At 42.4% G+C, this 13,924-nt stretch overlaps 1 protein-coding gene across 4 annotated transcripts in view; it reads left to right on the top strand.

Moving 5' to 3' along the window:
- The window catches only part of dab1a (DAB adaptor protein 1a), a 68,183-nt gene that overhangs the window by 33,924 nt on the left and 20,335 nt on the right, over positions 1-13,924 (top strand). For all 4 annotated transcript variants that reach the window (XM_029500878.1, XM_029500876.1, XM_029500877.1 and 1 more), the window contains exons 3-5: positions 5,623-5,762; positions 7,879-7,977; positions 12,726-12,857. In XM_029500878.1, the coding sequence (XP_029356738.1) occupies positions 5,623-5,762; positions 7,879-7,977; positions 12,726-12,857 (371 nt within the window). The remainder of the gene's footprint in view (positions 1-5,622; positions 5,763-7,878; positions 7,978-12,725; positions 12,858-13,924) is intronic.

Raw genomic sequence — 13,924 nt, 5'->3', positions numbered from 1 at the left:
TAGCAGAGATGTCAAATTTATCATAATGATTAGATAGAAAAAATGAAATGAAAGCCCGGAGGCACAACACATTGTTTAGTGCCAAAGATGTTTCTTCATTTGATAAACACAATAGCAGTCATGCTGCAAATAAGCAAAAACACACAACAGCAGAGGCTTAGCACTCATTTATTTGATGAGTGGCAACAACGCTTCATCATCTCATTTTACACCTGACGTTTCCCTCCAGCAACTCCGGTTGTGTGTTTTCGTCACATGTTCATATGCGCACACTGAATCAAGTGTGAGCCTTTGTGTGCCAAATCAATCTGCAAGAATTAAGCAGGGAGATAAAGAAAGAACTCGGTTTCTTGGCACGTGCTGTTTGTGTGTTTAAAGTCTGCGTGAGAGTGGGCTTGAGTGAGGGCTCCATCTGAACGAGTCTCTGATAGGTAAAATCACACATATTTGCAGACATGCAGTTGACAGGAAGGTTTAGAAGCTGGATTAATTGGAGCGTAAGTGTCTGGGTCCCTCATGTGCTGTTGAGTGTTTGTTGGGAACTATCCCAGCTGCAGTTAAGAGCCTCTGGGTGCTGCTTCATCTGGAGCGCCATGAAACAAGCTTCACACATTACCAGCTACTGCAAACAATACAGACGTAGTGGAAGAAAATGGATGAGTGGACCGCGATAAAGAGTTCCAACGGTGATTGCGCTTCAGTCAATAACGTTGCATTTAAGTTCAGAAATCAAAAGAAAGCCGCATGGTCATCTGAAACGTGTATTTGTGGACACAAATATCAGTCGAAAAAGAGCTAAAGCGCCTGTGATACAGCCTAAAATACAATGAGTAAGGCAGTCAACACAGCAGTCCAATTGTAATCTGTAATTGTTGACAAGTCGCTAACTTTCAAGCTATTGTTATACTATTTAACAGAAATAAATTCAGAGCAAGTGTTCTAGAGCAGGGAAAAATGAATGACTTCAAGGAATTAGTTTAAAGTTAGCCATCAGTAAAATGGCAGCAATGTAGCAATACTTTGTTCTGGAAAGTCCCGCCAGACAAAAAAAAACGAAAAAAGAAAAAAGAAAAGCGTGTTGCTAATAGGGGAGGCACGAGCGCTGCCAATTTCAACAACTGCAATCTTCGAAAGAATCCAAAGGCCTGTCATTAAAAAACAGTGAATTCTCCAGTGAGAGTCATACAGCGAAAGCTGGAAACGGTATTCTAATGACAGGGCAAATTCTACAAAGACACTAACCCAGTTTAGGCCTATGCCTTAATAAAGCACAGGAGCAAACCGAACTACAGAGTAAAGACGTGGAGAGAAAAGGGGTTGGTGATTCTCTATCAGCGAGGAAAAAAGGGAGAGCCAGTTGTGAGAGAGTGATGGAGGGGCACATGGGAGACAGGAGGTTACACTAGCCAGAGGCGATGCCGGGGGCTTCCCTGAGGGGCTACACATACTGTACAAGCAGTCGCTTGCCGTCTGTGGACGTGCGTGTGTGTACGTGAGAGCAGGATGTCGCATGTTCTGCCAGTCATAACGCAGTAATCCCGAGTGACATTTATCCACGGGAGACGTCACTCATTCATTCATCCATCCATCAAATCCCGATCTTCCTCTCTTTTTTTAGCCCCGTGCTTATTGTTGTTCCCTGCCTCTCCGCTTGTTGCTTCTGACAGGCTGCTAAACAAATCCAGAATACCGTCGCACACAAACTTTACTTTATAATAGAAAGATGAATTCAATATTTTACAGCTCTGGTTGGCTTTAGTTGTTTGGTGTGGTTGTATACATGAGAGTTGCAAGTGTGAGAAAATTTTAAGTGTGTTGTTCTGTGAAACAAGTCGTCGTAAGGTAGGTCGGATCTGTTTGTCTTTGTGTGTTTGTGTGCGTGTGTGTGGAGCAGTCGTAACAGATGAAACGAGAGATTCTTTCATTTGCTGTGTTTGAAGCTCAGCGGGGTCACAGCAATAGCAGACATTTAATTACAGCCGACTGAATGCTTCCCCTGCTGACAGACACACACTCACACACACCTATGTACACTTACAGGGAAGTCTTTCATGGAACATGCTCCTAAAAGGTAATAATATAAACCACTCCGCAGGGGAATAACCCCAGACCTTTTCTAGCTATTTCCCTTTTTCATCCCCTCATGGCCTTTTTCGACTTCTCCCTTTCTTCGTGCTCCTCTTCCTCTTTGTGCTAAGTACAGCAGCAGTAATGGTGATGGATGCAGATGGAGGGAGCAGGTCTTAAATGTCAAACTCAAATGAAAACCACAGTGCCAGCTAGAGGAAAGCAGCTGGATACATTCAGTGTTATTTAACGCTCACACTGCAGTCTAGGGAACTTATTTACATACAGCACGCATACACACAGCAGACTAAGGCTGTTCTCACTAAAGTAATCCCAATTACAGTTATCTCACTTAATTGTGTTTCAAATGTAATAAAATGTAATCAAAGAAAGCATATTTGTCAATTTAATGTGCACTGGAAATATTCACAACACAACTAAATCTGCAAATACGCTGCAAATACACACAACGCAACCTGGCTGAGATTCTCCTGTTCATTGATTTGTCACTTTTGTAGGTAAAAGCAATGAACTGCTGGGCATGGATACATGTATTATAATGCATCTATACATATATTTCCTTTTTGACAAGAAAACTTTTCACTACTGCCTGTTTGTGGCTGTGCAATTACGTGATACACGGGCAGATTCAAAGCAGCCGTCTTTCTTCACAACTCTTGTTAGCATGTGAATGAAAATGAGGCATTTTTTTACACAGTAGCGGCATATTTCATGTTCCTGTGTTGAACAGAACAATTCTCTGGTGATTTAATCACTTTTTCCTCATCACATCTCGACTGAGATATGACACAAACAGAGAGGCCTGCGCTCCTGCTCACCCTCGGCAAAAATAAGGACAGATGTTCCTCAGCGCTTGAGGCAGACTAATGATTTACTAGGAGTTACTTGCTACTTAAGGACTGGTGTGTGTCTATTGTGTTTGTGTGTACATGTGGTATTTTTGTGTTCTTTTGTCTGCCAGGTAGTGAGCCCAGCTCTTCCCTCACAAAGGACAAGCATATTTTGAGGAAAGAGAATCCACACATGATGTCCAACTTACTTCAGGTTATCACTTTGTGGAACGGCTATGAGGAGATTATTTTCTGCTTTTCATTAATTATTATTAAAGCATCTAAAATGACTACATTTGTGTATTATACTTTTTCAATTGTGAATTTAGATTATACTTACTGTATACTGTATACTTACAGTTTCCAGGAATGAACACATTTCCAGGCAGAAATGCACAGTTTTAATCATCTGTTTCTTTTAGTGGCTTATCAGTGACATTGTATAATCTATGTGCCCCCAAATCTCCTGTTGTGGTCGTCTGCCTGTGTTGTTTTATTGTGTGGCAACACATTTATCAGCAAATCAAACTCTAATCAACAAATGCATGAGAATCAGGGATCATCTTATTCACATCTTTCATAAGATGCTGTTGTAGATTCACGATGACAATACAAAGCAAATCAATGGTGTTAAAGCCGGTGATATGACAATGTAGCTTTGGCTTACTGCTGCGTAACAAATGAATTTTAAATAAACCAAATGTATGAATTCTACAATTTATGCATTCATCATCTTCATCTCCAACTGCTTCATCCGTTCCTGGGTCGTGGGGTGCTGGAGCCAATAATTAATTCATTTGCACTTTGACTACAGTGTGGCGCACGCAACCGCCTACATCTTTCTTTTGCTTATGTCAGCTCCACAACAGGCCAAACACATGTTAACTCTCAACAATATATATCCTGCTAAGCTCACAAATATCACTAAATATGACTAATATATGACGTTCCATAACACAGAAACTTACAGATGATGCTTTCACAAGCTTAAACAAAGGGATGAGTTATGTGTCTCATCTGCTTCCAAATCACGTGGGAACGATTTGCTGTACACGCAAGTTACTTCCTGTTCAAACAAACACAGTACTACAATGTGCTAAACACTGTCAAAAGAACGCAAAATCCTTGTTTAGAGCACCACCAGATATGTTAAATTTGACAGTTTTAAATTACTTTATACACATAGCTTGTTTTCGATTATAAATTTCGATGTCTGTATCCGAGAAAAAAGTCCAGTAAATGTTAGGGAGCTCAGGACGCAGCTGCGCAGCTGTTGTTTCAGCCAGTTTTTAACGCTCGGATCTGTGTGTTGTAGAGAAGAGATGTCTGTGAGTAATTCAAAAACTCCTGAATGTCTCATCGTAAGTTATCAGTGATCTAATGAGGACAAAGCCGTCTGTCCTCCCACACCTTTCCTGACAGTCCCTGTCTGCCGTATAGCGCCACAGACGCACTGACTTTCAACATGAAACGGCTTCATTCATTATTTTTACCATCACACACAGAATCATTCCACGCGTTTATCGCAACGTCACTTAACACCAAACCTTTACATTTAAACAATTTACAGACTGTGTATTCAGATGTACTAAGAACTTGTCAACCTTTAAAATCCAGTGTGTTGCAAATGCATATTTAAGAAAGGGCATGTTTGTGTGGGCCGGCAAACAGCAGCGAGAGTTGAGAAATTTGTGTTGGTCAGAGATGATTCACCAGCATTATATACCACATCGCTCCCACCTGTGGTTAAAGGGCCCAATTCTAGCACAGTGCTGGAGGGATCCTGTGTGAATGGAGGGAGTGTGAAAAAACAAGGAGAGGAGGAGTTAGACCTCTCCATCACTCAGACTATGACCTTCCAAGAGTCACGCTGTTAGAGAGAACAGAACTAATGCCTCAATATATTACCTGAATATGCTGCATTTTCATTATGCTTCTCTCTTTCAGTGCACTCTCTCAGTGTTGCACTCACACATTCACACTTGCAGACACAATGCAGACGTACACACAGACGCTGGAATGCTTCCTCCACACAGCGTTTGATGATGATATGCTGGCGCAGTGCAGGTCAGCGATAGGGAATAAAAAAGATGAGCATAGCAGGAGAGGAAGTGAGTTTACTGTCACGAGTGGCCATTCTTTCTCTCAGTGTGTATCACGCTTGAAGAGTATCATCATCGTCACTTCAGGAGATAAGACAGAGACTTCCAAGTCTCTGTCAAGGTCAACATATGTGTGCCATCGCAGGCACTCGCTAATGTATGCGCACAATACCAACAATCTCTTACACAATAGGGGGTGAGGCAAGAGGGAGGACTGCGGGAGACATGGGAAATAAGAGCAAAATGCCACATCATTATTTTTCAGGAGGAATGGCTGGAAAGGAGAGAAGCCACAGTTTCACTTCTAGTCCTGCTGAACTTCATTGATTTATGTGTCTGAATATATCGACCAGCGCTACTCATATGATACCACAGTTCACTGCCCCAATCTGACTCAGTTGTATAATAAGATGTTACTAACATCAGAAACTTTGACCTATGTGATGCCTGACTTTTTTGAGATTACTGTTGAGGTCTTCTGTGGTCCATGTGATTGATTGTCCTGAGGTAATTGACCTGGTCTGAGGTAGATGGAGGACCTTGACTGAAAGATGTTCTGTAGACTGCAGAGTTCATATGTGCGCGTCTGTGTGTGTCTGCAGGGCAGGATCGCAGTGAGGCAGCTCTCATCAGGCGCTTTAAGGGCGATGGCGTCCGCTACAAGGCCAAACTCATCGGCCTGGACGAGGTCACTGCCGCCCGTGGAGACAAACTCTGCCAGGACTCAATGATGAAACTCAAGGTAAGGAAAGTCTTTCTCGTCTGCTCTCTTGACGTGTCCTCAATTAAGAGTTCACTCGCTCCTTTAATTCACCACTTAAAGCTTGCTGTAAGCAGTGAGCAGTGCATAATATAATGAGCTCAGTTTGTTCCATAATCCACAAAAGCCATTGAACATCAATAGCCAGCACAGTTGTCAGTCCATAAATAGTTCTTTAACTATATGCATTTGCATATTCTGAGGTTCAAGTTTTAAATATGCATACCGCATTACAGTGCCTGTGTACATGCACGCATGCCTTTACATTTTGTTATAGCTTTTTCATGCAAATCGCAGAGTGTAAGAAGACAGATAAAAACAACTGAGGATGTGTATGAGATGGGGCTAGCTTTATGGAGGGAGGGGGATTGGGTATATGTCTCATTTGCAAGGAGAGAAAAAATTAGGAGAGAGGGGGAGAGGTAGACAGATGGGGCAGTTAGCAGAGGAGAAAAGGCACCCAGGCAGGGAATCATTTTAGAGATAGGGCAGAGAGAGATGAGGAGAAAGATGAGGAAAAATAGGACATGTCCTTATATCAACGTAGCCTTAATAAACATGTTTTGTGAAATATTTCACTTTAGCATGCATATGGAAAACAAATTTATCAGTAATGGCACACCGGAAAATGTCCCTAGACAGTCAAAAGCTAATACAGAGCTAGATTCTGCCTCTTTCCTCAGTATAAAGTATAGTCAGTGTAACGAGCAGCATATTCATTATTAATTGTCATGTAACATATAGAGTCATGACACTGCAGGATATATTCAAATAGAGAAATTGCATCTAAGGTTTGTTTATGTGCCTTGAAAACTCTATTCAGTGGAGACCCAGAAGGGTGAGGATAGGGTAGACAGCTCATTGATCAAACAGCCTCCCTCCTCCTCATTTATTCAGACAGGAAATCCATCAACTCCGTTTCTCTGATCTCTCCACCTCTTCTTTCACACAGCTCCTCCCTGTCCTGGCCCAGCTCTCTCTTTTCTCTGATCTCACCACTCTGTCTTTTTCTTTTGTGGCACACCTATGCAAATGGGAGTGGGGTGAATGTCGAGTGGCAAATTTGAACTTTAGATACATTTGAGTTTGTTTGAAAACGATCGGTGAATTCCACCAGAATGTGAAGCATTGCAATTCAACATTTTGTGGGACATGCCATTTTCTTATTAGCTACATTTCTGATAATGTTTTTCCGAAATATGATGTTAAGTTTCTGAATGAATTCGAGGATATCTGTCTCTCCACAATAAGTATCTTTTAATGTCTGTAGCACTTAAAAAATCAAAGAGTCTATTTACAACAATTACAACAAAATACTGCCCTAAAGTCAAACTATGTCTGTGAAAAGTACATACATAAAAAGTACACAAACTCTAGGTTTGTAGGTAGGTAGCAGGTGCACCTCATAAACAGGAGACTACAAGGTGTGATTAAGTACATTTTTGTTGTAGTTATATTGTATATTTGTAATTGTATTTATTGGTATATTGTAACACAGAAATTTCTGTTAATGTGTCTCCCTTTGAAACTGCACGGTCGAGGCCATTGTTCTTCTGGTGCGTACCTTTATCCATCCATTTTCAACGGCTTATCCGTCAGGGTCACCGGGGGGTGCTGGAGCTAATCCCAGCTAACGTTATGGGCGAGGGCGGGGTACACCCTGGACCAGACTATTGCAGGGCCACACATAGACACGCACAGAGACACACAACCATTCACACTTAGACCCAGGCCTACGGGCAATTTAGAGTAACCAATCAACCTAGACATACATTTTTTTGGCTGGTGGAAGGAAACCGTAGTACCTGGAAGAAACCCACAAAGGCATGAGGAGAAGATACAAACTCCACACAGAAAGGCCCCAGGCCTGGGAATGTGATGACTTTATCTCCCACTCATTAAAAAAATGATGACGGTGTGTGAAGAGATTTATTGACATAAAAAAAAAAAAAAAAGTCTAAAAGAAACAAATATATATATTAAGATTAAGAGCTGGCCCCATGAGATTTTGCCTTACGTTACACTGTCCTGCTTCTAACGTGGTTATTGGCTTCATGTCTCTGTGTGTGTGTGTGCGCGTGTGTCTTTTTGTCCCCAGGGTATAGCTGCAGCAGCACGGTCCAAAGGAGAACACAAACAGAAGGTGTTTCTGACAGTCTCCTTTGGGGGGATCAAGATCTTTGATGAGAAGTCAGGGGTAAGAACATGAGCAAGTATGTGTGTGTTTGTTTGTTTGTGTGTGTGTATGCATACGTGCCATAATGCAAAGTTTGTGCCCTAGCGCTTGTGTGTGCGTTCCTCTGTTAATGAGGTGCCATGAGAGGGAGGTGCCCCTGGGGAAATCAGGAGGGCCTAATTGAAACCCTGAGAACAAGGCCTGAGTAGATGAGAGAACATGGACATCCTATTGTCTGCCTCCCTGCAAACAACGACAACACCCGTTTCATATTATGCTCCAAGATTATGCATTTTCCATCGTACATGTCTGCTTTTTCTGCTTGACCAGCTGGATCCATTCAGGCCCTGCCATTATTCCTCTACAGGCCAGTCTTGGTTGCATTTGTCAATCATTTCACCAGCAATTTTCTGGCTGCCAGTTGACATTTTCGAGTTGCCTCTGTCTTCCCAAAAAGCAATAACTGGACAAGGGTTTGTCTTAGTTAGGCTGATGGGGAGACATATTGGCGAGTCGAAGATTTACGGCTGTAGGACCAGTCACACATAGACACCCAACCAATAAATGCTGCTGCAGAATGTGTATACATACTGCCCTAAGGAAAATGACCAATAGAGCGTGGCAATTTTTCTTCTTATTTATTTATTTTTCATTTCTCTCTCAAGGATATCTGGCAAGTGTTATTGAGGTTTAGTCTTGCAGCTGTCCATACCTGTCACTTTACCCTTAAGCAAGAAATATAGTGCCTAGAGGGTACTTTGTGGCCTGGATGGAGGACACTGTTTCCAAAGGCCATTTAACCTTTTTTTGGTGTTAATAATGTGAAATTAATGCCTCATAAAGTCCCAGAAACCTTTTAAAGAAATCAATTTGAACGCTTTATTTATTAATTTTATTTTAGCAGCTGAAGTAAAAAGTGCAGTGTTTCTCTGTTTTGTCTGGCTGTCAGCATTGAACATAGTCTGGTTAAGAGACAATGTGAAGCTCTCTTCCCGGCACCTGGCTTTAGTGGCTGACATTGTAAGCTGGAGATTTACACCTCACTAGGAGCTGGATGTTAGTGACACTGCGCGCTTGTGTATGTGTGTAAGCAGGTACGTGGCAGTAATTCAGAAATGTGGGGTATTAGACAGGCAGGACACAGAAACCAGCGACCTCCCACAGGCAGCCATATTAGATGCTGCCAAACTCATCCCTCACAAGTCCAATCCTTTATCCTCCTTTTTATAACCCTCATTTCTCTTTGTCTCATTCTTTTTCCTGATGCTTTGAAATCTTTGCACCAAGGGCTGAAGAGGCAGAACGAGATGGTAGATACAGAGAGGAGGTGACACGAGGAAAGGTGGGAGGAAACAAGGGTGTGAAGAAGTCAAAAAGAGGGATGATACAAAGGAGGCAGAGAGATAGACACAGAGATGGAAGGATAGGTGGAGAATCAGTGAGCATATGTCGGAGTAAGGCTCCCTACAGTGAGACCTTGTCCTCTGTCTCTGCACATTAATATTAACTATAGAGATACGCTGTCCTTACTATCAGTCCTTCAACCGCTCCTAATGGCTATGGAGGGAAAGAGGGAGACTGTGTCTCTGCTGAGGTTCAGGGACTTTGACAGTCTCATTCAACTCCTGTGCATCAGTCAGCCAGAGGGGCGGATGGATGTATGGGTGAATGAATGGATGGATGGCCTCTCTCTTGGAGGAGGGAAGGTCATGCAGGGTGGAGGGAGGTAGTGCTTGAGATGGAGGAGAAGAAGATGGGAGACATTAATCTAGCAGAGGGCAGACCAGCATGTCTCTCTCTCTCTGTCAGCCTCCATCTCCAGACTCACACACACACACACAGAAGACACATGCAGCACCATCCTCTCCAGCCCGTTTTGTCAGTCTTCTCAGGGCCGCTTTCGCCATATCAGGTCAAGAACTCTCAAGAGTGAAGGCCTAAGCTCAAGTAAACTACATGCATACATGGATAAGAGTACACAAGGAGGAAAGCTTTTAAAACAACCCTGAAGTCAAGTTTTCATGCTGCTTTAGTTTCGGCAAACAAAAGAGAGAGGTGACCCATCACACAACATGGGTGTTAATGCAAAACTCTCTGATGCATTAATTCCTGGGCTGCTGTCAAAAAGTCATGATCATCTCCCTTTCCTGAAAACTGTTGATGGAAAACGTCACAAGGTCAAGGAAAGATGTCAAACAGAAGCATAAGCACTTACATAAGTATTTTATTTATTCTGGATTTAGGGTTAGAGTAATTCAATATTTGTGAATTTAGAGCTCAGACAGTAATACACGGTTTTCCAAGTGTAAAATGTGCACTCTCTTGTTTCCTGCAGTGTATCTGCTGCATGAACCCTGCCATCATACCTTGCTTTAAATATTGCTGCAGCATGGAACATTTTTTCCTCCCCTTTTTTGGCTGGTCCAGTGCCTCCAATGTGAAAAGAGTTAAGATAGGAGGCACAGAAGCGCCTCTCATCATCAATTAGACAGTTGGACCTGGTTTTCTGAGACTTCTGGTTCATTAAACGTGGTTTGGAACCTCATGAAGCCTAAAAAACAAACAAACAAAATAACTTTACAACACAATATATATATTCCTACTCCTTCCTCACTGTGTGTGTGTGTGTGTGTGTGTGTGTGTGAGTGTGAGAGAGAGAGAGAGATTATAGGAGAGGGACCAGGTGTCTACTGTATACCAGCAGTACTAGAGGAGAGAGTAGACAGTCAGTATAGACTCTCTTGATAAACCCACCTGTTTTTTTCACCAAACAATTCATCTGTTAACTTTGAGCTGCATCTATGAGTTGATGCTTCCAGACACATTCATGCCTTCTACAATGACCCCCCCAACCCTCGGATTTAAACTCTATTCTCTCCAATCTTCACCAAGTGTGATGCAACAGCAGCAGCAGCAGCAAGTTGCACCCTTGTTATTGGAAACATCTCAGATAACTGTAAGGAAAATAACAACTTGAGTTCCAATTTGGAGTGTGCACACAACAGTACAAGTGATGAGTTAGATTAAAACTGAAAAAGGTCGAGTCAGTTCCATTCAGTGTTGTAGAAGTCCATCGCAGGGCCAACGCACAAGAAACCAACAACCACTCACACCTACAGGCAAATTAGAGTCACTAATTAAACTAAACATGATGTCTTGTACCCGGAGGAAACCCACGCAGAAACGGGGAGAACATGCCGACTCCAGGCAGAAAAGCTCCAAGAAGGCAACCTTCTTCTTGTGGGGCAACAGCGCTAACCACTGTGCCGCCGTGCTGCCCTGAACTGAACATATATAAATGTATTTCTTAGAACGACCGTAGTCTCTATTCTTTTACTTTCTACCAAGATGAGACAGAACAATTGAATTTCATTTTTATTCCCTCTGCACTCACCTCATCACCCACAGCACAATAATTCAATAACCTCTGCAAATGAGCTGTGTGGGTTTGTGGTCGTGTGTGTGTGTGTGTGTGTGTCTTCACTTTCATTTTCAGGTCAATCAGAGGTGATAATAATAATCATTACTCTAATTATCAAATTTAGAAAACATGACTCATACAATAATTATCTGTTCTAAGTATTTGTGTGTGTAAAGGCTCTGATATGTAACTCTCCAGTCCCTTGCCTACATACAAAGGTTAGAGTTATGGATACAAAGCGGCATATTATGAATGCCTCTCTTTATCTAGCATACAATGCAGCTACCATAGATGATGATAACAAAGCAGACATTTAGCGTGTGCCATAGTGCACACATTTGCCTGTGTGGAACATCCAAGACTCATCACAGCTCTTCCATTGGTCAGTGTGTGTTGTGAGCAAGGGCACAGATGAAGCGATCAAGCCGACAGCTTGCCGAGCTGTGATTGTCACTGACGCCCCCCCCGCCCCCCCTCCGTCCTCAGGAAAAACAGTGCCATCTGGCACGGGCAATGCCAGCTTGGCACGTCCTGCCCAGGCTAAACAAGAGAGGGCAGGGGAGCTCGAAACTGTTTAATACAAAATGCAAGGCCTCAGTGTGAGAGGCTTTTTTCTCTGCCACTTGTGGAGCTTTTTTTCAGTAGTGTACAGGAATGTGATGGAGGTTGTCTTTTGATGCACCATCGTTCGTTTACAGAGATCATCAGTGCTCAATGTGAAATTTACGAAAACATGCAGTATATGTACTGCAAATAAATGACAACACAGATATTTGAATGCACTGCAAAAAAGTGTCAACAGTGGACAGAAAAGACGGTGTCCCTGTTGGTCACTGTAAAGGCTTAGCCCTAACTCTAGCGGTCAAACTGACCTTTGCTGCATGCCATCTTCTCCCTTTCTGTCTCAATTGGAAACAATCAGCCTGATAAAAAATGATGAAAGAAAATTATAAACCCAGCAAGGATACTGACAATGATACTTACAATTTTGCTGAATTGTAATTCATTTGAGTGTTTGATTGCTAGTATTCAAAAAATGTGTGCTATCATTGGACAGATGTTCCGAAATCTGGAAGTCAACTTAATATAAACCTATCAATTCATGAAGTGCTACCTATTAGGTGCATCCAGCCTAGATGACGAAGATGTTTTTTAAAAATTATTATTCTACCAGTTTAAAAGATTTGTTTCCCAAACTGAGATTTTTTTCCACATTTTATGACTATTGTCCAAAAATCAACAGTTGCATGTTGTTAGATTGAAGACGCAACAATAAAGTTGTACTCTTTTAATCTTTTCAAATTTTCCTGCATAAGTACTGATCACCCCATGTCATGTCCTACTTCAGGTCCTCCAACACCACCATGCGGTCCACGAGATCTCCTACATCGCCAAGGACATCACTGACCACCGAGCCTTTGGCTACGTCTGCGGGAAGGAAGGGAACCACCGCTTTGTGGCCATCAAAACAGCACAGTCGGTCAGTGTCTCTGTGCAAAGATGTGCGTGTGCATGTGTTTGAGTACCTTTGCACACTTAGCCTTTGTTTGCACAAGTATTTTTTCACCACATAGACTTTCGGTATAGGTTAATGCTCCATCAGGGTCTTTTCTCAATAGCACCAACCTCTTGACATTTAGATAAGGACCTTTGAACACCAGCTCGTGTCCCTTCATGCTGTTCATCAAACAAGCTGTTTGCACTGTGGAGCCGGAGCTCTCGGTTATGTGTGTGTCGCTCTCTCTGTCTGCAGAAAGGTTCAGTCCTGCAGCAACACGTTGTGTATGATATTGAGTTCCCCTGCTGTACCTGCTACTGTTGTTGTTGCTGATATTGTGTCCATCCATGGGGCTGGTTTGTTTAGTCCGGATCCAGCTGGCTCACTCTCAAGCCATATTGATTTCCCATAGAGAGTCAATGAGGGTTTGAGTGTGTGTCACCTGCTCTAATGGCATATCCATCCTCCTCAGGCCATGAACCGCAGCTCTATGACTTAGACAGATTCACACAGACGCACGCACACACCCATCAGTCTCAACATACACTGGCCACAATTACACATAAAAATCTGTTGCTCACTTGATGCTGCTCTGCTTGAGAGAGGTTAAGGTCTCTCACTAAGAGGTAATTTACCTGAAGTGTGCGTAAGGAAAGGTGACAACTATATTTTACTCCCATTTTGATAGTTTGAACCAGCCGTCATTGGTACATAGACTATCAGATGTGGAGCAGCCAGTGAGAGAGGAGAAGAGCTCATGGCTGAGGCTGAGACTGTAATTGGAAAGTAACCACTTTGATGTGAATTAACAAAGCATCTCTGTCATCATGAAGACTGAGACTTAAAGTTGCTCCGAAAAGGCCAATTTAAAGGAGCATTCAAGAATAATTGGCTTACTTTTTAACTCAAAGTCTGCACACAAGAGATGTCTTTTCTTTAACAAGTTTTAGTGCTGAAGTCGACTAATTGTGTTGGAAAAGATTTCTTTATTATGATTTTTAGAAAAGTTATAATTAAGATGAATGGGTCCATTCCAGACAAGGGCAATC

The sequence above is a fragment of the Echeneis naucrates genome, chromosome 4 (genome assembly GCF_900963305.1).
Source record: "Echeneis naucrates chromosome 4, fEcheNa1.1, whole genome shotgun sequence".
Classification (NCBI taxonomy): Eukaryota; Metazoa; Chordata; class Actinopteri; order Carangiformes; family Echeneidae; genus Echeneis; species Echeneis naucrates.
The sequence above is the reverse complement of the archived record's forward strand: the minus strand, read 5'-3'. Positions and strand labels throughout refer to the sequence as shown.